Below are 22,440 nucleotides of genomic sequence, written 5' to 3'. Positions count from 1 at the left end.
GACTTCTCAGGATTCGTGAACAGTCGTAGCCACAGAACAAGAACAGATAAGCATTTCATTAACGTGAATGCCGGTCCCAAGAAAGACGTACATCAGAATCAATACAGTGGATCAAATATGAAATGACTAGTTGAAGGCTAGGTTGGAGTTACAGGAGTCGCCAGAAGTCGATGTTAATACAAGAGTTAATACAAGAGATCATAATGCCCAAAGAGTGGGCAATCTCATAGCCAAACCAGAGAAAGGACTGCTACAGCAAACGCTCCGAAAAAGACTATCAAATTTGGGTGGTTAGACATAGGACTAGAATTTCGAATAAGGAGGTTTCCAGTGAAGTTGAATCTGACTGATATGTTCCCGTTAATGGGCGATTGGGGTGATATCACGGCACCTAATCCTGTCCCATCTTCGTGAAGTGTGAAGGCCAAGGAGTTACCCCCATCCATACCAATGGGCGCTCTAGAAAGATAGTTTATCGCGACGCCGTTAGAACAGAAGCTCCCCTGCTAGATTACATATCAACTCACTGAGAAAAGTTGGCACCATCTGAGTCATAAATGGCGATACTCCCGGCGATGCCGGCGAGTTTATCAGATGCCGTGTCCGTCGTGTAACTGAACCCAACGGAAAAGAGGATGAATCAACATTGCAGCCAGAATCAAAAATTTCTCTACCCAACTTACTTCCCGGCTTGGAGATCACCGAGCGGAAGTACAACATGCCCAGATGAATTATCTGAGCCTATGCCGAAAGGCGGAAGTAACGTTCCTAACGACATCATAGTATCCCATATTGCTTAGCTGAAATAACAAAACCGATTGATCATGCAACTCACCACTCGAGCCAGATCCACGAATCGAATCCCGCCTGGAAAGATGACTACAATTAGCTAGGACAAGGAACTGAGCGCCGTCTGAAATATGATATTGGGAAATGAAAAGATTGAGATAGGCCCCTAGGAATGTATTCTGGAAAGCAGGTATGCATGCGATTTGTGGGCTGTTAGCTCCTTCCAGGGTGGACACGAATGGGTACTGTCATAAGCAAATAAGACACCTGAGGCTGTGCTGGATGTGACACATCTCCCCTCGCACCTCGGTACACGAGAGACCCGTAGTCGTAGAATTGCACTTGCTAGTAACGCATCCAGCTTGGGCGCGAATTGTTTTCTTTTGATTCTCGGTTCGCTTAGCATATGTTAAAACTTCCGAATTCCCTTTGTTGCGCTGTCTTAAACCTTTAATGGCCGCTTTCAGAATGGAATCATTGTGGCAGGAGGAAGAGATCATTCACCGCTGCAGATATTTTTAGTGACCTTTGGGGAAGAAAAGTGGCTACGTCAGGGCTAAACACAAAGACAATGATGCAGAACTGACAGCATCGTTTATTCCTGGAAGATCCGCGAAGTAAATTGTCGGCAGTGCCGGGGTCGTCGAAGTAGATGTTGTGGACCCAGTGGTGGGCGTAGGCGTATGGGTAGAAGTAGGCGTTCGAGTAAGGGTAGGGGTAGGTGTCGGTGTCGGTGTCGGTGTCGGTGTTGGCGTTGGTGTTGGCGTTGGTGTCGGTGTCGGTGTTGGTGTCGGTGTTGGCGTCGGTGTTGGCGTTGGTGTCGGTGTCGGTGTCGGTGTCGGTGTGGGCGTGGGCGTGGGCGTGGACGTGGGAGGAGGTGGTGGTGGTGGAGGTGGAGGTGTGGGAGTGGGAGTGGGAGAGTTTATAGAACAACTGCCGTCTGATCCGCATATATACCCTGAATTGCAGCCTATAATCGACACAGTCATCGTGGGCGACTGGGAACACTATAAGTATTGGGTTATTACATACAACTGACACCGGGTTGGCAACATGTTTTCCCCTGTTGGCAGTAATGACCAGTACCACAGGGGGTCCCACCGTTCGGAATGCAACTGGAGTACGGGTTTACCATGAGATAATGAACCAGGATTCATATAATCGACAGACCCATTGTCAAAACACTATTCCGAGCAGCATAAGAGGAATGATACGAAAACGAAGGTTCGCTTTCATAGGGAGCACTCACATAGTACCCTGGATTGCAATATCCAGTCCCGCAAGGTATTCCTGTGGGTGTGGGCGTGGGAGTGGGAGTGGTAGACGTAGGCGTGTTTATGGAACAACTGTAATCCGATCCGCATATATACCCTGGATTGCAGCCTATAATCGACACAGTCATGATCAGGAACACTATAGGTTTTGTGTTATTACATACAACTGATATCGGGCTGGCAACATGTTTTCCCCTGTTCGCAGTAATGACCGATACCACAGGGGGTCCCACCGTTCGGAATGCAACTTGGCACGGGTTTATCATGAGATAGTGAACATACCAGGCCTCGATGAACCTTGCAACTTTACAACTTACGTTGCCGAGTGACACTGGGGTGAAGAATCGAACCCCGTTAAGCATATTACACAGTCTGAGTGAATTGAGAAACTGACGTAATAGCCCTGCTGGCAGCACCCACTGCCATCCGTGCACTGAGGGAGTGGATAAGAACACTCCTAAAGTTGTTTCAAAGAGTTAACCATACGCATTCACCCCCAGTCGTACAACAAAAACTGGGGGCACAGAAGACTTAGGGACAAAAGGGGCTAAGTGCCAACTGCTTCGAGAAACGAGTTAGGGAGGGCTTACAAGTGCCTGGGTCACATGAGCCCGCCGCTGCTACAAGTGCTTGGAAGTTGGTTCTGTTGGGGAACGAAAGTGGCGCAGCCTGAGCGAGGAGTGCAGGGGGAGAGCGAGGCACTGGGTTTGTGTCCCGACGGTTGGAAATAGCTAAAGCTGGAGCGCAAGGGCTGGCGACACTTGTTGTTGCGATGAACAAGGCGACGACGAAGGCCCTAGGAGCAATTCGCCAAAAGCTTGCCAACATCTGTTCCATCAGGCGAACTGCGACAGCAAAAGAGGGGCTTCTCACTACCAACCTGAAAACCACCCCCCCGACTCGCCTAAATAAGCCGCGTGCTATTTGTGCCTGAGGTGCGGGGGCATCCGACTCTTCCATGGGGTAGTCCTGGGGAGACAAGGCCCAACCCCTTATTGGAATAGTACTGCTGCTCAATGATCAGCGCACCCGCGAAGCCGAATTTGCAAACCCCAACAGATAAGCCAGTTTTGGTTAAATACCATGACTTGATTGAAATTTCTTATGATTATTCGGCAACCCTCAGCACCTATTTTTGTGCCTAGTGTTCTGGGCATTTACCCATCTCTTCTTTTCAGAGTCTTCTATTTATGTATAAGTTGACCGTCAAGTTGTGCCTTTATCCTTCATCCATGTACCACGTAAAACACTGGCTTGTCAGCGTCGTACCACATGTACTCCGGCCAACACCGAATCCGTACTGTTTGCTCTCAATTTAGAAGTCTTGGCGGATCGTTTAGTCATATTTAGTCATAAATGGAATACCCCTCTGATTGCGAACACCCGCTTTGTCCTCATTGCGGCATGCATCGCGGGTACTCAACACTAAGTGCCTCCATCCTCCTCATGTGCCATGGGCGACATCCACTCTTAGCAAGTCACAAAGGTGGCGAAACAGCCGGGCGAGGAAAGGATCCTGTCACCAACATACAACTGCAGGACTATATTTTAGGTCCGGGTCCGGGGCTCAAGAACTTCTCATGAACTGTCATAGCTACAGGAACAATTCACTAACGTGAATGTCGTTTCCGAGAAAGAGGTACATTAGAATCAATACAACGGATAAAATGCCTTGCCACAAGTCGGAGAATGATGTAATCAAGAGGTGCAGGCGATCTCATAGCCAAACCAGAGGAAGGACCGGTCCAATGAACGCTCCGAAAAAGAGCACCAAATTTGGATGGTTGGGTGCAGGACTAGAACCATTGATTCGCGAAAAGAGGTTACCAGTGAAGTTGAAGTTGACTGATATGTTCCCACTAATGGGCGATTGGGGTGAGACTACGGCACCTAATCCTGTCCCATCTTGGTGGAGGGTGAAAGTCAAGGAGTTATCTCCATTCCGGCCAATGGACGCTCTGGGACAGTCCATCACAACGTCGTCAGAACAGAAATCCTCGTCGTTCATCATACTATCAAACTCACTGAGAAAAGTTTGCGCCATCCGAATCGTAAATGGCGATGTTCCCTGCGACGCCAGCAAGTTTGTCAGATGCTGTCTGTGTCGTGTAACTGAACGCAAGGGAAAAGGACAGAATTAATATTGCGGCTTGAATAAGCAGTTTCTCCATGCTTACTCCCCCGCTTGCACATCACCAAGTGGAAGTACAACATGCCCGGAAGAGTTATCCGAGTTTAAGCCGAAAGGTGGTAGTAGCGTTCCTGCAGACATCCCAAGTATTAGTTGGACGAAAAAGTGTGCCGGGCATGACTGGTTGGGCTGTACAACACACCACTTGAACCGGATCCCTCAACCGAAACACGCTTGGTCAATTGATCGCAATTTGCTTGAACAAGGAACTTCGTGCCGTCCGAAATATGATATTGGGAAACGAAATAATTGAGATAGGTTCCCTGGTACGTGTTCTGGAAGGCAGGGATGCATGCAATTTGTGTACCGGTAACTCCTTCTTGTGTGGACACGAAAGGGTACTATCGCAAAATGCATTGAGACTTCATTTTGGTGTCATAAATCTCCTGTCGCACCTCATTGCACGAGAGGCCTGTGGCAGTCGAATTGCACTTGCTAACAACGCATCCAGCTTGATCGCGAATCGTTTCCTTTTGACTCTCGGTTCGCTGGGCATATGTTAAAACTTCTGAGCCCCCTTTGCCTCGCTTTTTCAAACCTCCAAAAGTGGTAATACCAGTTTCAGAATGCGACAAATGTGCTATGAAGAAGAGATTGTTCACCATCGCATATATTCCGAGTGACCTTCGATGAAGAAACATAACTATGTCAAGGGCTGAACACGAAAGGCGATGACTTCGGAGGAATAACTGACCGCATCGTTTATTCCGTGTACATTCCCGAAGTAGATAGTTGGTAGTGCCGGAGTTGTCGATGAAGTAGGGGCGGTGGTCGTAGAGGTCTGAATGATGGAATGGTAGTAGTTGTTGTAGTAGAAGTGGTGGAGGTGGTGGAGGTAGGGGTAGGGGTGGTAGTCGTCGTGGTAGTAGTAGAAGTGGGAGAGGTGGTAGAGGTAGGGTAGGGGTGGTAGTCGTCGTGGTCGTCGTGGTTGTCGTGGTAGTGTTTGCATAACAGGTATTATCCGATCCGCATGAGTAACCTGGATTGCAGCCTGTAATCGACGCAGTCATTGTGGGAGATCGGGGACATTATAAGTTCTTGTGTTATTACATACAACTGACACCGGGTTGGCAACATGTTGTTCCCTGTTCGCAGTAATGGCCAGTACCACAGGGGGTTCCACCGTTCGGAATGCAACTGGTGAACAGGTTTACCATGAGACAGTGAGGTAGCATTCATATAGTCGACGGACTCATTGTCAGCACACTGGTCCGAGCAGCATGAGAGGGACGATACGGAGACGAAGGTTCGCTTTCACAAGGAGCACTCACATAATAGCCTGGATTGCAATGTACAGTTCCACAAGGGACTCCTGGGTTTGTAGTAGTAGTCGTAGACGTAGTCGTCGTAGTCGTCGTAGTCGTAGATAGATAACAAGAGGTGTTAGGTCTGCATGAATACCCTGGGTCGCAGCCTATGATCATCGTGGGTGATCGGGGAGACTATCAGTGGCGCAAGTTTTTACATACAACCGACATTCTGACAGCATGATTTCCCTGGTTGGCAATAATGACCGGTACCACAGGGGGTCCCACCGTTCGGAATGCAACTGGAGAATAAGTTTACCATGAGATAGTGAACTAGAATTCATATAATCGACAGACCCATTTTGATAACACTATTCCGAGCAGTATTAGAGGAACGGCACTGAGACGAAGGGTCACTTTCATAAGGAGCACTCACATAATAGCCTGGGTTGCAATAACCGGCCCCACAAGGTACTGCGCCGTACGGGATGCAGCTGACATACCATGCGTCGATGAACAACCGTCCAATCATTCACAACATTGTGGCTTACATCGTTGCCCCACACTGGGGTGAAGAAACACCCAGTTAAACACATCAAACAGCCTGAGTGAAGTGGAAAACTCACGGAATAGCCCTGTGGACAACAAAAAGAACGATTTGGGCACTGAAGGAGCGGATAAGGACACTCGTAAAGTGTTTCAAGAAGATAACCGTACGCATATATACCCATTCATACAACACGAGGTGGGAGTACATGAGTCTTGACGGCAAAAAGGAGCTAAGCGCCGGCTGGTTCGAGAAATGAGTTAGACGGGGGACTTACGATAGCCTGGGTTACATTCGCCAGCCGCCGCCGCTACAGCTGCTTGGAAGTTGGTTCTGTTGCGGAAAGCACTGGCGAAGAGCACAGGGTTGTTGAGCGCGTCAATTGGTCCAAGTGCTGGGTTTGTATAACCGCGGTTGAGAATAGGTGAACGGGAAGTGCAAGGACCAGCGACGGCACTTGCTGCAATGAACAAGGCAACGATAAAGACATGAGCAATCTGCCAAAAATTTGACAACATCTTTCTCATCAGGTCCGCCTGTCGAACGGCGATAGCGAAAGAGGAGCATCTCACCACTAGCAAAGGCACCCAACGCACTTAAATGGGTCATGGCTTATCTGTGTCTGCGGTACGAGAACACCCGAGTCTTCCATTGTGAGTACTTGCTCTCCAAAGATTAAAGATCAAGAATTTGCAAATACCGATATTACGACTCAATTGAAATCCCAGCCTCATTCATTCAACAGTTCATTTTTGCGCTTGGTCGCCGGCGCTTGTGTGCCCGTCGTGCGGGGATGGCCGAGAAGAGCGAAACATTAGACAGGCTACTGACAAGTCTGTAGATGGTTTGATTTTCCATCCTGTATTAGCTCACGGCAAGTTGTACTTTTACTTTCTACCAGGTACTCGCCTGTCGGTCTGTTCAAGGCCCTATCTGCCGGTGCCGCCTTGGTCACTATTCTCTCTTGACTCCGGCTGGCGTTGGATGTCGGTACTCTCAATTCACAAACTGATCTCAGGCTGTCACACTAAGTACCACTTGCAAGTGACCCATCCATATTATTAGACATGGATTTTCCTCGCGATCGTGCATCCCTATTGGTGCGAACACACGGCACGCTTTTCCCTCATTGCAGCAACCCGGGTACTATTTGTTACGATCCCAGTTGCACAATCTCCCCTGCGCATTCAATGTTGTCTTCACCCGCTCCATTTGCACCACGTCGGCTTGTTACCAATAGTCCGGACTCATTCGGCAGACCATCTGCTCTCTCCAGAACCCCCCAGCAACCCTCCATGCTGACCGACCAAAAAATTTCTGCCGGTGGCAGGACTGCCAAGTGAATAGTACATTTGGAATAGGCTCAGCATCATCAGTGTCTGGGACAATAGGGATAGGAGGATCATCTGGAGGAGGGTCGACAAAATCGGGGACCTTGGGGTCAAATCTGTCGAAGTGGACTGGATCTATGGGTTGCTCAGTGCTGTCTCTGAAATCGGAATCTACAACAGGTGATTGGTTCCTAGCAGGGCACATGATTGGAGTCGACAGGAGGGGATTTTCTAAGTTAGAGAAGCTATGAAACTCAACTGGATTCCTCACTAGATGACTAGGACCAGGCTGTGAGGGTTTGGGTGATGGGGAGGATGAGTTAGGGACTAATCTGCATAGTTGTCAGGGGATGACTCCCAGGTCCCCATGACCCTCCCCTATGGTCCACATGTGTAAACAGCCTACCCTGAGGCACAACCTACTGTGGGTAAGGAGATGAGAAGGAAGCTGTAAGGAATGGATGATGTGCGCTTTGCGTGCATTTCCTCTATTCATTATTCTATAATAAACTTCAAACTAAACAATGTAAAACACCTGTATGTACATATATAGCATCTGGGGTTGGGAAAAGGAGCTTAGCTCTTCTCCTCCTGTCAGAGTCTGCGTGTCTATTCGCAGTGTAAGAGTATCCCCAGGAAACTAGTCGATATCAAAGCTGGGGGGCTAGCCCAGCTGGCATAGTAGCCTTATGTACATGAGTTCTGCTAACTCACGAGAGCGCAGTTACATTGGGAAGATGGTAACTAATAGAAACACGACATCAAATAGGAAGATAGAAGATGCAGGAAATGAGGGAATATTGGGTAAGGGGTGACGCTGTTGCAGGGATAAACCCTTGCACTACAAAACAGTGCTCTGTCACGGCCCCGCAAAGTCCCCGCCCCTCTACCACTTTCTGCACCCCCATTCTTACGCCGTTACTCGCGCCGTTAATCTCGCCATTGCCCATCACTTAGCGGCGCCGATAGTGGTTCCCGTTCTACGGCCCCGTAGCAGCGCCTCCTTCGTTTTCCCGCCACCACTTGGGTTCCTCAAGCATTCGGCCGGTATCGTTTTATTCTATTCACTCGCTTAACTAACTAGCGGTTGTTATGGTCGCCGTTGATCCGCTCCTTATGGACATTCCTTATTGACAATTGATTATTCCTTTATTGATATTTGATTTATACGTATATTGACATTCTGACCCGCGCGCCTAGATTGTCGGCTTATCCTTTCTGCCTCCCAACTTCGCCGTTCTCTGTCCCATTCATCTCTTCTGTTCCATTACCCTGGTCCTCATCGCTCTTTAGTTCTGTCGTACTTATCATCTCGTTCCCGTCTCGCGCCGGACCGACCGGTCCCTTCTCTGTTCTCCTTTCCTATTTATACTTGTAGTTTACTGTCGATGTACCTGAGTTTGAATATCGACTAGAATTTCCCCCAAGTACTTTCATCTTAAGTTCGCCCCTCAGCTTCATCCCGCTTAAGTCAACGTCGCCGCAAGGTCCTTCCCGCTAACGTGAAATACGGGACAGCCTAGAACGCGTGGCGCAACGCTCTGGCAAAGTCGTTGAAGCCGAAGTCCCAACCCCCTCGACGCCTTGCAACGGAGTAGCTCATTAGCTAAGTGACCACTTACGCCGCCGTACTCCGCCCCGCTTCCCGCGATCCCCTCGAACATAGTTTCTGACATGCTCTTTCATTCTTTCATGTACATACATTCCCGTGACTGCACAGCCACAACTATACAACACCGTACTACAAGGACCTTTGGTGAGATTGAGAGAGGCAGAAGATTACTGTCCCCCCTGTGAGCCTGTGTGACATTGGGATAAATTCCCTGTTACAACGCGATAGCAAATATAGCACAATGAGTTATATCTGCGTTCTAACTACGTAATTATCTCACGCAATCTCGGCTAACAATTACCTCATTGATATCGCTTAGAGTAAAGGGGGGCCGGATAACCAGGCGTCCCCTGACACCTCCCCCCCCTGTTGAATACTAGCTCCATACAGTCTATGTTCTTGACAGCCTGAGGATTGAGGAGTCACCAAGGCCGGCACCCCAACCGGCCTTACAGAAGCTAACTTCTCATCTTCCCACAGTGGCCACTGTATCAGGAAAACTTCCGGGAATATCTGGAAGTCACATGAAGGAAGAGACCCAGGGCCCAGGGCAAGTGGTGCATGGAGCACACAGTGCAGAGCATGTGCAGGAAGTTAGCAGCCAGGTCCAGGCTAGGTCAGGGTGTGTGTGCCCTGACAGTAGTTGTGAATGAGTGCAGAGGACTTTGGGTGCCATACAAGACTGTCAGGGAGCAAAAAGATACTGTCAGAGACCAGGTTCAGGACGAACAATGACATTGTAATGGGTCTATCACTCTAGACTTGCAACTCAGGTCTGGGGGGGGGGGGGTAGGTCTCTCTCTAGTGTCAGACAGATGTAGTGGGGTCCTTGGGTACAGTGCTGATAACTCTCTAACAACTATACAGTGTCATGGAAGAGTCCGATACAATAAGAAAAGGAAAGTCACATGCATCAATGAATGAAAATAGTAAAGATAATAAAGAAAATGTCATATCTCCTCAACAACTCCACCAAATCCAACGATCTTGGACTCATCAGAACCACCTCCACAACCTCCACAACTCCTATCATTACCCTGACTCACCAATCCTAATCCCTGATGTAGTAAAGGGTGAAGTGTGTAATGGGGCTTGTTTTAGCCTGCATGGACTTGTCCCCACAACAATGTCCCTGTGAATGGAGGGCTACGGCCTCAGCGACTTATGCCAGGAGCACTGTGCCCAGTAACACATTGGTGCCCTAATTTACAGACTGAGAGAGAACTCTAGGAGGGGGGGAAACTCTAGTTGATCTTTTTGCTAAGGTGTAATGTATCTACAAGTTATGTATATATAGTTATGGGTGGAGTCTAGACGGCAGGCCCATAAATGGCAGGGGCTGAGCAGAGCGGACCTAATGGAGTTACAGGTTAGCTGACTGAATATTACTGATGACTTGGGTTACGGGGTTTAACAGATTGATGGGTTATAACCCAGAAGTGGAATGGAGGGATCAGTCTGAAGGTAGGCTTGCAGGGCAGGCAGCTAAATTACCCAGTGGAGGTGGGGGTGTGCTTGTGGATGTTGGAGCTGCCTGGAGACCTTCAGGGTTCTGTACTTGGGGAGGTGTAGGTAATATATTGAAATGAGGGGGTGGTGACCATTGGGGGAGTTGGAGGGGATTGCGGAATCCAGAGGCTCCGAGGTTGGAGTCAAAGGAGTGGAGGCAATCCAGGATGGCCAGAGGTGGTGAATGTGGATGGATATGATACCCCTCATAGTCACAGATGTCCATGCATCAAACAAAATGAACCAGACCTGGAACCTCCTGTATCAAAGAGTCAATCCACATCAGCAGCTACGATGAGAGGGGCGGAAACATGCCATGAGCTGCTTTTTTAAGTCTGCTGTGACAGTTTCTGACCACTCCATAATAAGTTTGGTAAGTTTTGTCTGGTGAGGAAGGTCCTTCTCCTTTGTCAGGGCAATAGCCCTGAACCCTGAGCCATATGTAATTACAATGTACATATAGTCACATGGGTAAGTGGGAACTTCTGGTTAACCACTTACACACACTGTAAAATACACATCATCATATCACTTATGGCCTCGTGTGCTGAGCAACCCCCACTGAGACCTCACATCCTTGTAGTGTGGGGAACTATCAAGGCCTGCACAGGCTTGATATTTCATTAAATCATGAAATGAGTCTGAATCAATGAGGTCAAAAATCAATGAGGTCAAAGGCCTAGGGAAAGTTAGTTTTATTGATCTAGGAATAGTCAAAATAGCACACAAGATCATGCTCAATGATCAAGTTCTCGATTCTATGAAGTAACCCCCTCCACAGTCCATGATATCTCATCTTCAGCTAGGCGATAGTAGTTTGTGATCTGTTGTAACCAGGCAAGAAGGCTGGGGGTAGTGTCTGAGTCAGGTTGGAAGAAGGGTAATGGCAACAGTGCTGATTGTCAAAAACCCCGAACATAGGGGAAAATGCATGTGTAGGGAATGGAGGTGTGGTGATGCATGCTGTGCACGCTTTCTTTATTCATTGTTTATTACTCTTTATTTCTCGATGTAAACAATGTATATAAATTGCGGGGAAGGGTGAAACAGGTTTTCACTCTTCTCCTCCCCTGTCGAAATAAAGCTCTATACTGCCTAACTTCTGACAGCTTGAGGATAGCAAGAGTCAACACCAAGGTCAGAACCTCAACTGACCTTACAGTGTGAGTCCAAATGCAGGCGGGGCTCAACTAGAGGGGATCCGAGAGCTCTGGTAGTGGACTGAAGCTTCCCCAGGAAGCCCGGGTCTGCTGGGTGGTACAAGAGGCTCTAAGAAGGATGTGGCCTCAGTGACTCAGAGGGAGCACTGTGCCTCCATTACGTCTCAGTTAGTCCTTGTATTTCATGTGTCTGAGGTATCTTTTAGGAAGGGGTCGGGATTCACTCAGAGGGACTTGGGGTAACATTTTAGTCAAGATTAGAACTGGCTTACAACGGGTTCTAATCTACATGTATATATAGGGGGATGGGGAGGAGGACTTTAGTCAAAGTCCGAGATAATGGGAAACACCAAAAGGTCCCGAACAATATCTTTAACAGGGAACTGAGGTGTTGGGTCAAGAAGGGTGGAGTAAAAGGCTGGAGGATGAATGGAAACGAGAAATGGGTAAGAAGAGGTTAGCTGACTGAATGGAAGGAAGATGACAGTCGTACTATAAATGGAAGGTGACTAATTTGTGATGACATGAGGGGGGTCACCAGAGGATGCGGGATGCGGGTAGTTCTGAAGGTGGAGTTACGTATCTGAATGATGTTGGGTGACTCCAATAAATGAAATGGAAGGGGGAATGGTTTAGAGGTATGTCACGGGATGTCGGAGGTCTGTTGGGAGGTTGGAGCAAATCTGGAGTCTCCAAATGTTCCGACTCAGGACCAAGCTTCCAGAATGGGAGTGGCCTAGGTGAGGTGTGCCGCCAACCAGGCCAGAGCTGAGACAGTTGGGGGGGAAGGTGACTTGGGGAGTGGGGAGTTATGGTGTAGGGGATGATGAAGTTGTTAGGAAAGTGTGATGAGGTGGGAGAGCGCGGGGTCAGGATTCTGGGATATGACACTGATACTGTGCCATGGTCCAGGTGCTAGAAAACAATCAATAAAATCTCACAAAATAAGTACTCACTCCTGGGCACTCTGGATTATCATCAGGAGTCAGAGCTACTGTATAAACTCATATGTCACCCTCTGGCATTACTAAACTTATCACACAACTTGTTACTTGGTGGGGGTGTCCCTTCTCATCAGGGGAGTCCTCTGTACCATACATGAAAATGTGTGCTATAAGTGAGAAATTGCAAGGCAAGGGGAAGAATAAAAATATGCCTCTATGGAAACACAGAATAGCAAAGAAAGTGATGGAAAGGAAATACAAATAAAGCAATGAAAACAATATCAGAAACAATAAAATGAATGATGGAAATAGTATCCCTCCTAATCGAGCATTGTGTCAGGGCAACCACACCTGACCATACAACCCCAGAACCACCTTCCCTAACCTCCCCCACTTCCCTCATCCTCCCATCTTTCACAACTACAGCCCGCATGCGAACCCGTGGGAAAAATCACGTGGGTCAAGGCGAGCAACTTGCCTTAACCCATGTGACACCTTTTCCACATCGCGGGAACATGCTTGGCTTTTACCCATAGTCACGTTACGAACTGTACAGTACATTTCCTTTTATAGCAGCCAAGCAGGGAATAGGGAAACTTACCCTTCTTCTCAACTCAATCCCCGCTTAGGCAAGTTGTAGCTACCTTCCATAATACATGACAACTCAATCCCCGCTTAGTGAGTTTGAGGAGCTTGGGATAGGATCCAGCACCTGGCCACCTGGGACACCGCAAGTGTCCAGCTCTGAGGTAGGGCCGCCCCCAGACGGAGGCTGGGCCCTGACACATTGTCAGGGGACGACCTCTAGGTCCCCATGACCCCTCTCTCTACATCTGTCATATCCATCCCCAGCCATCGACTTCTGATCCCTCCGATCCCTCCAGTCTACTTCTGCTCCTTCTTCACTAACCTCGGAGCTCCCGTATTCCGCAATCCCCTCGGTACCCCTTGATGGTCACCACCCCCTCCTTTCAATTTATTACCTACGCCTCCCTAAGTACAGAGCCCCGAAGGCTTCCAGACAGCTCCGATGTCCGCTAGCGCACTCCCACCTCCGCTGGACAATACACTTGCTTGCCCTGCAAAGCCCACCTTCAGGCCTATCCCTCCTTTCCGTTAACCCTGTAACCTGACTCGTCGGTAATATTCAATCAGCTAATGTCTAACCCCGTTAGCTCCACTCAGCTTGGCTCTGCCATTTGTGGACCCGCCCTCACTGTAACTATATATACTCAACTTGTACATAGGTTACACTTCAGTAATAAAATTGACTAGAGTTTACCCCCTTCAGTTCTGGTTGCCAGTTTAGTAAGTTAGGGCACGGACGTTGAAGGAGAGAACAAAGGAAGGTCAGTTGGGAGGTTCAAACGAGACCACCACCAAGCTGTTCCCTGGTTCTTTAGTTAGGATGGGGAAGTGTACTAGTATTATTTATTGTAAATATAGTACCAATCCGAGTGTTTTGGCTAATTCTATTTTTATGGGTTAGTTTTAAAGTTCCTGGGAATTGACTTACAGATAAACCGAGCCCTGCGGAGCTGTTTCTTTATTGAAATTTCTTAATTTTTCTAGGTGTAATTCTGTGTAGCGTTGTTTAATTTGGATTTAAACTTGAATTTAATCTTCTACTTGGTGAAGTTTCAAAGATTCTATTCAGTTAATGAATTTGGATTGTGTCTGGAGTGTCCCTTGGGTTTGTTTTATTTTTGTCTTATTTTATTGCTTGTTTTAACAGTAGCAAGATAACTGTTTTGTGTTTACACTTTGAAATCTGGAGTGTTAACCAGCTCTCCTGTTGAAATATCTACTTAATATTTCTCTCCTTAATTGCTGCCTTTTACTACAGTGGCAATCTTAACTGTATATCACTTTTTCGCACTGGAGTGACAACCAGAAATGCTTGAGAAAAATAATACTCTATTTTCTTACTTCTCTAAGGGGGGCGAAAAGTCGCAGAAAGGGTCTCCCTTTTATACTCCTTGGGTCGCCTTCCTTTTTCATGCTCTACCTTCTATTTACAGGATTTATTTACAGTGTATTTTTCTCAAACTGAATAAAAAATGAAATTTTCACGCTATAGTTCTACTGCGCTTTTGCTGCACTGAACTGCAGTTCTACTGCAGTCAGACTGCGCCTAGAATCCTTATTGTCCTCCCTCGCCTAAGCTATTTTAATGGTTAATTAGAACTTGGCTGCGCTGCATTTGTCGCAGTTACCTATTTCAAATTCCCTATATATACCATTAAATTTGCTATGACTCGATGATTCTGAATTCAAACTTCGCATTACTATGTGTACGGCTGTGCTGAGACCTTCAGCTGATTTATTCCATTTTTATTTAGTGACATTTAGTTAAAATGAGACTGAAATGGTAAATGAGTGAATTATTCAGGTTTAAAACTGAAAGAAGAAGTTGCTAGTAGTCAAGAATTACTCAAACGAATGTGTTATAGCTCTCCACCTCATTAGAATATCGTTCCCTAAAATTCCTGCCATGGTCCGTCGTAGTTTAGTGGTTTTCGTGAATTTCGTTCATATTCCCTGATTCCCCTTTGTATTATCACATCCTAATCCTCCATATGTATTGTTCGTTGTTATAGTAGGTCGTCCTTGAAGATATCATATTTTTTATGTATTTTATTTAGGACTCTGGACCTCTTGAAGCTGTTTTCCCACGCGTTTTCAGGTTTCTAACTTCATGTCCCTATATCTCATTCATTTCTGGATGTTTTCTCACGTTCTTGGTATCATAAATTTTCATTTATTCCCACCTTTCCAATGGTACTAAGGTTGTGTCCTATTTCTTGGTATTCGTTGAGTTAGCAAAAGTTTGCACGCACATTTGGTAATCACGTGTGTCATTCGTATGCGGGCGCCGTTTCCGTTTAATTGTTCGGGATTTATGATATGCATGGGTTTTTATTTCTTTCATATGGGCTTCTGTGATTTATTTCAGATTTTTCCCTCATGATCTAAGGTTGTTTTGCACTTTCTGTGTTTTGTTTTGACTGGGCTCTTCCTTATTTGGACGGAAATTGGTCTTCGCGATCTGCCGAAGTGCGGATCTCGGTTCCGACAGCCGGTTCCCTGCGCATCGCCACCCTCACGTGTCATTACACATGATGCGGATTTCTATATTCCTGTCATGGGTATAACTTCACAATGGCTGGACCGTTTGGGCTGAAAATTTGCATAACTATAGTTCCCCATTTTCAATAATTTCCGTGTGAATTTCGTTGTATGTTTTAATTATGGATCCCACGCAAACATCGTCTTTTCCCTGAGCTCGGACTTTTGATGTTGCTATTCCCGTTATTGGATATCTCATTAATGCATGATCCTTTTATTATGAAAATTTGGGAGGATTAAGATTAGATTCCTTCCTTTCTAATGGCTTATCAAGCTTGTCTCGGTCGTTACTGGTTAATTTTCGCGCTTGCCTTTTAGATATTGTCCTCGTTTTGCAGGAGTTTTAGTCATATCTCCGTCGTTTATGGGTAGTTTCCCCTGTAATTACTCTCATTGGGTCCGTTTGGGGGACATCTACATTTCCTATTATAAACACGACTTTGAATTTTGCATTAGTTCCTGAGGAATCCTTGTTCCGTGGTACTTCCATCCTTGGCTACGTGTGCGGACATGGGAAAGTAGTTTCTGTGGAGGTTCTCTGATTGTTTTTATAGTCAAATCTTGGTCGATTGTCCTAATTCTTGTTTTAATATTTGCTATAAATTCCCCCGGGAATTCCGTCTCGTTGATGGTAAGCTTGAAGTATTTTTGCTATTTTTCTTTCTTTCGATTTATCGCGTATAGTCATAATAATTCGTAAAAATTTGTGTCCTTCTGTTTTCTTATATCTACTTGTCATATGAGGTTTTGTGATTTATCTGGCATATTTCCATAATGGGTTTCCATAGTGTGACCGTTATTTCTCCTACAACGTGTTACTTGGCACAGCGCTCCTGGCACAAGTCGCTGAGGCCAAAGCCCTCTGCCATGGAGACACTCCTTTGTCTCAACCAGGTCCCTGACATTTCGGAGGGATTCGACCTGTCGATGAAGACGGTTGTTTTCAGAATGCAGGTCGTTGGCCTCGTTCTGCAGCATCTCATACTTATTCCTGAGCTCATTGAGCTCATCATTCCTATGTTCATCTTTGAACATAGTCTCTTTACGTTTCTCGAGTTTCTTCTCGATATGGGCCCACACGACTTCCGTAATCATTTCGAGTTGATCGAGCCCTGTCTGCGTGGAATGCGGCAGGTGGGGTATTTCTCACTCGCGCTTACGCAAGTGGGCAGGACCAAATGGTCCTGTTTTGGGGCTAAAATGCCCGTGCTGGGCACTTCAGGGGTGACAGTCTGAGTGACTGTGGAGTTGTCGTCCATTGACGACATGGCAGCATCTGTGGTGGGACTTACAGGTGGGGAGTTTGGACTGGAGTCTACAAGGGCCTCCTTGATGGGGGAAAGGTTGAGGGGAGAATCAGCGAGGGGGGATTCAGTTGCATTCATTTGAGCGATTTCAAATTTGATGGTAGGAAGCAGGATTTGATCCCGCTTTCATCGCATTTATCCGGATATCCCCGGACTTGCCAGTTTAGGCAACTCATGGCTTCAACGCCATAGTTGGCCCTGATAAGGCATTGATATCTGCTGGTATCGGACCGGTAGGCGACGTTCACGCCGTGGTCGTGATGGTCCGCTGGACCTATTGTCCGGCATCTGATCCTGTCGTTGATGGTTCAGTTCCTTGACGTTCTCTACCCCTTGTACCGTTAGGTAGTCATCCAACGCAATTAGATCGTTTACGTTGGCCAAGGGTTCCCAAGTAAGGTCACCAAGTCCCCATCGGACACGGAACCATAAAGACTTATCGTCGTCCCACCGATGGTTGACGATTTCCTTAACCTGGTATTCCCATTCTGGGTCATCGCCAAAGTCATAAAATACTTCTACGGCATGCCCAGGGAACAGCACAGAATCATTCGGCTCATGAGGTGCGAGCTGTGAGATGTGGAACTTCGCAAAGATATTTCTTTGCATCAACACTGGGGGAAGCCTGAGGACATAGTTTAATGAGTCCTCGAATACCTCCAGTATTTTGTAGGGGCCAATATAAGTTGGCAACAGCTTATGCGCCCTCCCCTTGGGGAGGTTTAGATCTTTCGTTGAAAGATATGTGTAGTCCCCTTTCTTCAGTTTGGGGGGATCAGGGCGCCGATGTCGGTTCACCTGGATAGCCTGTTCTACATGACTCTTAATAATAGCGTTGTGAGCGGCCTGGATGTTGTCCAGGGCCTGCTGGGCAAAGGATTTTGCCCCCGGCAATTCGGATGATGGCAGAGACATGGTCATCTGTGGGAGGTATCCATATACCAACTCAAACGGGGCGAATCCCGTTGATTTATTTGCACTTGAGTTCAATGCGAATTCTACCATGGGTATATGCACGGCCCAATCTCACTGATCAGGTCGGACGAATGACCGAAGGATCTGGACCACTGTCTGGATAGCTCGTTCTGCTTGGCCATCCCCTTGAGGATGGAACGCAGTAGTTAACTTGAGTTTAACACCCATTAGTCGGTGTAACTCAGTCCAAAATTGAGATGTAAACTTCATGTCGCAGTCTGACATGATGGATGTTGGCATGCCATGCAAGCACATGACATGTTGCAGGAACAGATGCGCCAGCTCAATTGTCTTGACCTGGGTTGTCACAGGCACTAGGTGAACCTGGCACATTAGACGGCACAGAACTACCCAAAGGTAGTTATAACTCAGGCTCATCGGGAATGGTCCGACGAAATCCATGGCGATTGACTCCCAAGGTTTCTCAGGGACTGGGAGCTGGTGAAGCAGTCCCGGATATCTGAGTTTGCTTTTCTTGGCCGTCTGGCATGTCCCACAGGACGTGCAGAATTTCTCGATGTCTTTGATATCAAAGACCACCAGTAGTGTTTGCATATGTACTCGAGCGTCTTCTTGACGCCGAGGTGACCAAGGATTTGGTGTGTGTGTGCTCGATCGCGATGCCCGTAATCCTCTCCCCTTTATGAATAGATTCAGGGAGGACAAGTTGTGGTTCGCCTGAATCATTCAGACGAAAAATTAGGCCATCGACGATTGAGAACTTAGGGAAATCCTCAGGTTTTGCGAGGATCCCTTTCCAAGCAGTGTGCTTGGAGTAGCCATCTTTCACACTCGCAATGAAAGCCTTGTCCTCTACATGAGGACGCAGTTCTGCCAATGGTGGCAGTACATCTTCGAGGGAAAGCTCCCTCCTCCCTTGACAATCGTCAGGGGGATCGAGTTCGGATGCCTCAAGATCTCATGGCTCCTGAGCGTCTCCGATAGAGTGAGATGCACCCAGGCATATGCACTGCAGTTTTAACCTGTGCAGGTGTAATAATTCTCGTGCTTCTTCAGCATGCGCCAAGGGCAGGTCATCGCCCTCTTTATCAATCCGTATATCTGCGGATACGTAATCGTCATAGTGGACATCCTCGTCTGACGAGGATTCATAGTATCGCGACAGGGCGTCAGCCACCTTGTTTGTGTGGCCCTGTACATACACGATGTCACAATTGAAACCGTGAAAGAAATTCTGCCAACAAATGTGACACGGCGCAGTGTGATTCTTCTCTTTGAAGTAGGTAAGCCCCTTGTGGTCAGTGACCACAGTGAATTTTCGCCCACCAGTCAGCTCATCAAGCCATTTGGTGAGTGCTTCCAGAACGCCTAGAGCTTCCAGCTCATAGGCAAAATACGCCTGTTGAGTCGGGGTGAATTTCTTTGACATAAACGCAGCAGGGTTAGAGGTTTGCCATTCCTCACCCTGTGCGAGCACGGCCCCAATGCCAGCAGGGCAGGTGTCAGTGATCACCCAGACATGGTACTTCTCTTGGTCTTCTGAACCAATTGAATCTGGTATATCCCAGATTATGGGCTTTAGAATCGGCGTCTTGCACGCGATTACTTTGATTTGTGCAAAACATTTTTCGTGTAGGGCACTCCAGCGGAACGGCATATGGTTGGTACATATGGATTGCAACAGCCCAGTGTATGCACTGACATTGGGCAGGAATTTTGCTAGGTACTCAATGAGACCTAGGAATCGAAGAACCTCGGAGTGGTTCTCTGGCGTCCGCCAGTTTCTTATTTTGTCTAGTTTGTTGGAATCTGCGTGGATTCCATTTGAGTCCACTTTACACCCCAGTATGTCGAGTACGGGGGCGAATGGCTCAAATTTTCTTGGGCTCACATAGAGCTTCTCGTCCTTTAGACGAGTATATATCCACAAGAATTTCTCGTTGTGTTGCTTCACTGTCGTAGTTCCAGTGAAGATGTTGTCGAACCATACATGGACGGCTCGACCGATTTGGTCCCTTAGGATCCAAGTCAAAACACGCTGGAACGTGGAAGGGCCGTTACAGTCCCCTTGTTGCAGCACGTTCAATATGGAGGTACCATATGGGGTACTCATCCCTGTGTATTGTACGCAGTCTAGTTTGATATGAATCTGTTCGTATGTGTCTGTCATATCGATTTTTGATCGATAAGTTACCTGAGCCATACTATCCATGATGAAACGCATGTCAGGCATGGGCATGACATCGAGAATAGAGTTCGCATTGCGATTTCTCGCATCAATTACAGTCCGTAAAGAACTGTCCTTCTTTGCAAGACAAAGAAGTGGGGCAGCCGTCGTGACTGCCTTGCGTTCCCACCACTTGGCTTGCTCATAACGAGCGATCTTTTCTTGAAGCTGCGGTTCGAGGGCTTGAGGGCACGTAGCCCTTCTTTCTATATATTTTTTACTCAGATCAATCAAGTTGATCCGGTGGTTAACCTCCCTGAATGGGGGTAGGACCTCAGGGGCTGGTGCCATGACGTCCTTGAAACGTTCATGCCACCAATTCCTGAGTGGCACGAATTCAGGGTCTGTCATTGGCAGCCCTTCTAAATGGGAACAGTCAGGAAGCCTGAGGTCTTTCAACCTCGGGCTTGGCCAGTGATTGGGCCACTGGGGGGTGTCCGCGTCTTTTTGAGTGGATATGGCAAGTACACATGGCGAAGGGTTAACAGCCTTCGCCATATTGCGTCATGCCATTTGTTTAGATGACAGTTCAGTCCTCAGTGCATGGGGAAGTTTGGGGCGACCATGTGCAGCAGCCCCCACGGAAGTTTTACCCCGTTCCATCAGAACATCAAACGTTTTGATGTTGCCCATCTTTATGTGGACGGTGTGGGATTCGAAATTGAGGGACGCTCCATTGGCATTCAGCCAAGGAGCTCTGAGAATGGTGTCGTAGCGGTGAAGGAGGAGAACAGAAATCCTATAAAAGGCTGTTCTTTCTTCTGATACTTATATGTTAGTATTGGTACTTTAACTCAACCACTGTAGCATTTTGGTTGCTTTGTGTATTGATATTTGTATGTGTTACTAATTATTTGTGTGTGTATGAAACTCTCAGGGTTCAATTCACTTGTCTACCTGATTGTTCCACATGAAAATCGCGCTATAGACCTACTATTTTTAGTCGTTTCACCTCTGTCTTGTCACTTTTTAACTCGGAGCGACTCCAACTGACTTGACTCAACGTCACTATTTCTTAACTTCTTCTTAACTTTTTACTGAGGGTTGATCACTTTTACTCAGATGTGATCTGAACTGCACACTTATACTAATAAAACTTCATTTTTATTAGGACACCTTATGACCTATGAGCCAGAGCATGTAGGGGAGAGGAGTAAAGAAGGAAGAGGGGTCAGACCAGAAAATGTGGTCTTTTATACCTTTCCTAAGGGCTCTGTTTTCACATGTCACTTTACTATTTACATTGCTGAGGCTTAGTAATCCTCTTATGTAAGCAATCAGCATCCCATTCTGCTTCTAGAACTTTCTGGAAGTTTTGGTGTGGGAATCAACCAATTGCACTGTCTAACACCCATCATGACCTTGTTTACCCTTGTTTACTCACTTTATTCTAAGTCACATGTCATGGGGTTATTTGTTAGCTTAAGAGTGTAGCTTTCCGTCGGTATAAACAACAGTAAACTATGAAGATTATTTATGAAGATATGAATTTTTCAAGATTTAATTTCGAGGTTCTCCAGATTGCTTTGGCATTAGCTCATCCATTTTCTTGCAATTAATTCTGGATAAATTATGCCTCGTCCCTGGACTCGAACTCTTTAGTTTCGCATTTCTAGCTCATCCGTTTCTTCCACAAACTCAGGATGTTTGAGCCAGTCTTCTCTGCAAGTGTGTTTTAATCTTGTTAAATCCGTTTCTCTCTCAATTCTTCAGATTTTAACATGAAATCTTTTCGCACACAGACCTATACTTCAACTCTTTAAGACTGTCAAAGATTCATATTTTTTCCTATTTTCCTCGTATAAATATTCCCAATTCTTTCATCTTTTCCTCGTACCCGACCATTTTTCATTATGTGAATTACTTGATTTTCTTCCGGTTTCTCTTCGTCATTCGTTTCGTACGTTCGTAAAACTATTTTCCCACGTTATCGTGAATTTCTAATATTTTATTTGATACAGGAAACCTTGTTTTTGTTTTCATGTGGGTTTATTTGCTGTTTTTCTTCATTTTCTGAACCATCTTTTAATCCCTAGACCTGAAAGTTCGCGTAGATACTCATCCCATTGACTCTGTTCTTCAGTATTTTTCCGATAATTTATTTCAATTCATTTCGATGAGTTATGATTTTATTACTATTTTTATTTCTGGTCCGCGGAGGTTGTATGATTTTTATCTAATTGTTTCTGGTTGTTTTAGTGTTGTAACTTTTATATTCCTACAGTGATCAATGTTGA

The 22,440-nt window shown here is 46.6% G+C and overlaps 3 protein-coding genes across 3 annotated transcripts; all 3 read right to left on the bottom strand.

Annotated features, from left to right (window-relative positions):
• Positions 1–35: 35 nt before the first annotated feature.
• On the bottom strand, positions 36–3,322 carry EI90DRAFT_3158094 (uncharacterized protein). The gene is made up of 15 exons (XM_039066158.1): positions 2,654–3,322; positions 2,550–2,593; positions 2,458–2,496; positions 2,382–2,394; positions 2,228–2,311; positions 2,039–2,172; positions 1,960–1,973; positions 1,822–1,904; positions 1,377–1,759; positions 1,294–1,315; positions 1,095–1,237; positions 836–1,034; positions 684–768; positions 528–614; positions 36–459 (listed from the first exon to the last, which is right to left on the bottom strand). Exons 1-15 carry the CDS (start codon positions 3,021–3,023, stop codon positions 225–227), a joined length of 1,935 nt encoding a protein of 644 aa, XP_038910359.1. The 5' UTR covers positions 3,024–3,322; the 3' UTR covers positions 36–224.
• Positions 3,323–3,780: 458 nt separating this feature from the next.
• On the bottom strand, positions 3,781–4,335 carry EI90DRAFT_3131934 (uncharacterized protein; the record flags this gene model as incomplete). The annotated part of the gene is made up of 3 exons (XM_039064436.1): positions 3,781–4,021; positions 4,089–4,175; positions 4,241–4,335. The coding sequence occupies 3 exons, from the start codon at positions 4,333–4,335 to the stop codon at positions 3,781–3,783; spliced, it is 423 nt and encodes a 140-aa protein (XP_038910358.1).
• Positions 4,336–4,639: 304 nt separating this feature from the next.
• Positions 4,640–6,926, bottom strand: EI90DRAFT_2601103 (uncharacterized protein). Its single transcript, XM_039053304.1, has 13 exons — positions 6,326–6,926; positions 6,219–6,262; positions 6,128–6,166; positions 6,053–6,066; positions 5,938–5,995; positions 5,859–5,872; positions 5,724–5,803; positions 5,526–5,668; positions 5,447–5,460; positions 5,309–5,391; positions 4,949–5,245; positions 4,857–4,878; positions 4,640–4,792 (listed from the first exon to the last, which is right to left on the bottom strand). Exons 1-13 carry the CDS (start codon positions 6,573–6,575, stop codon positions 4,690–4,692), a joined length of 1,161 nt encoding a protein of 386 aa, XP_038910357.1. The 5' UTR covers positions 6,576–6,926; the 3' UTR covers positions 4,640–4,689.
• Between the last annotated feature and the right edge of the window lie 15,514 nt (positions 6,927–22,440).

Source organism: Cantharellus anzutake (assembly GCF_015039405.1).
Source record: "Cantharellus anzutake strain C23 chromosome Unknown EI90scaffold_82, whole genome shotgun sequence".
Lineage (NCBI taxonomy): Eukaryota > Fungi > Basidiomycota > Agaricomycetes > Cantharellales > Hydnaceae > Cantharellus > Cantharellus anzutake.
Note: the sequence above shows the minus strand (reverse complement) of the source record. Positions and strands in the feature narration are given on the sequence as shown.

What these genes read in the sequence shown, in the direction of transcription:
- EI90DRAFT_3158094 (XM_039066158.1), bottom strand. Translation starts at nt 3,023, where the DNA reads ATGGAAGAGTCGGATGCCCCCGCACCTCAGGCACAAATAGCACGCGGC. An exon ending in TTGCCAACCCGGTGTCAGTT is followed by an intron (nt 1,760 to 1,821) that starts GTATGTAATAAC and finishes TGTCGATTATAG; the next exon opens with GCTGCAATTCAGGGTATATA. An exon ending in TCGTGGATCTGGCTCGAGTG is followed by an intron (nt 769 to 835) that starts GTGAGTTGCATG and finishes TGATGTCGTTAG; the next exon opens with GAACGTTACTTCCGCCTTTC.
- EI90DRAFT_2601103 (XM_039053304.1), bottom strand. Translation starts at nt 6,575, where the DNA reads ATGAGAAAGATGTTGTCAAATTTTTGGCAGATTGCTCATGTCTTTATC. An exon ending in ATGCTGTCAGAATGTCGGTT is followed by an intron (nt 5,669 to 5,723) that starts GTATGTAAAAAC and finishes CGATGATCATAG; the next exon opens with GCTGCGACCCAGGGTATTCA. An exon ending in CACTCGGAATATATGCGATG is followed by an intron (nt 4,793 to 4,856) that starts GTGAACAATCTC and finishes CCACTTTTGGAG; the next exon opens with GTTTGAAAAAGCGAGGCAAA.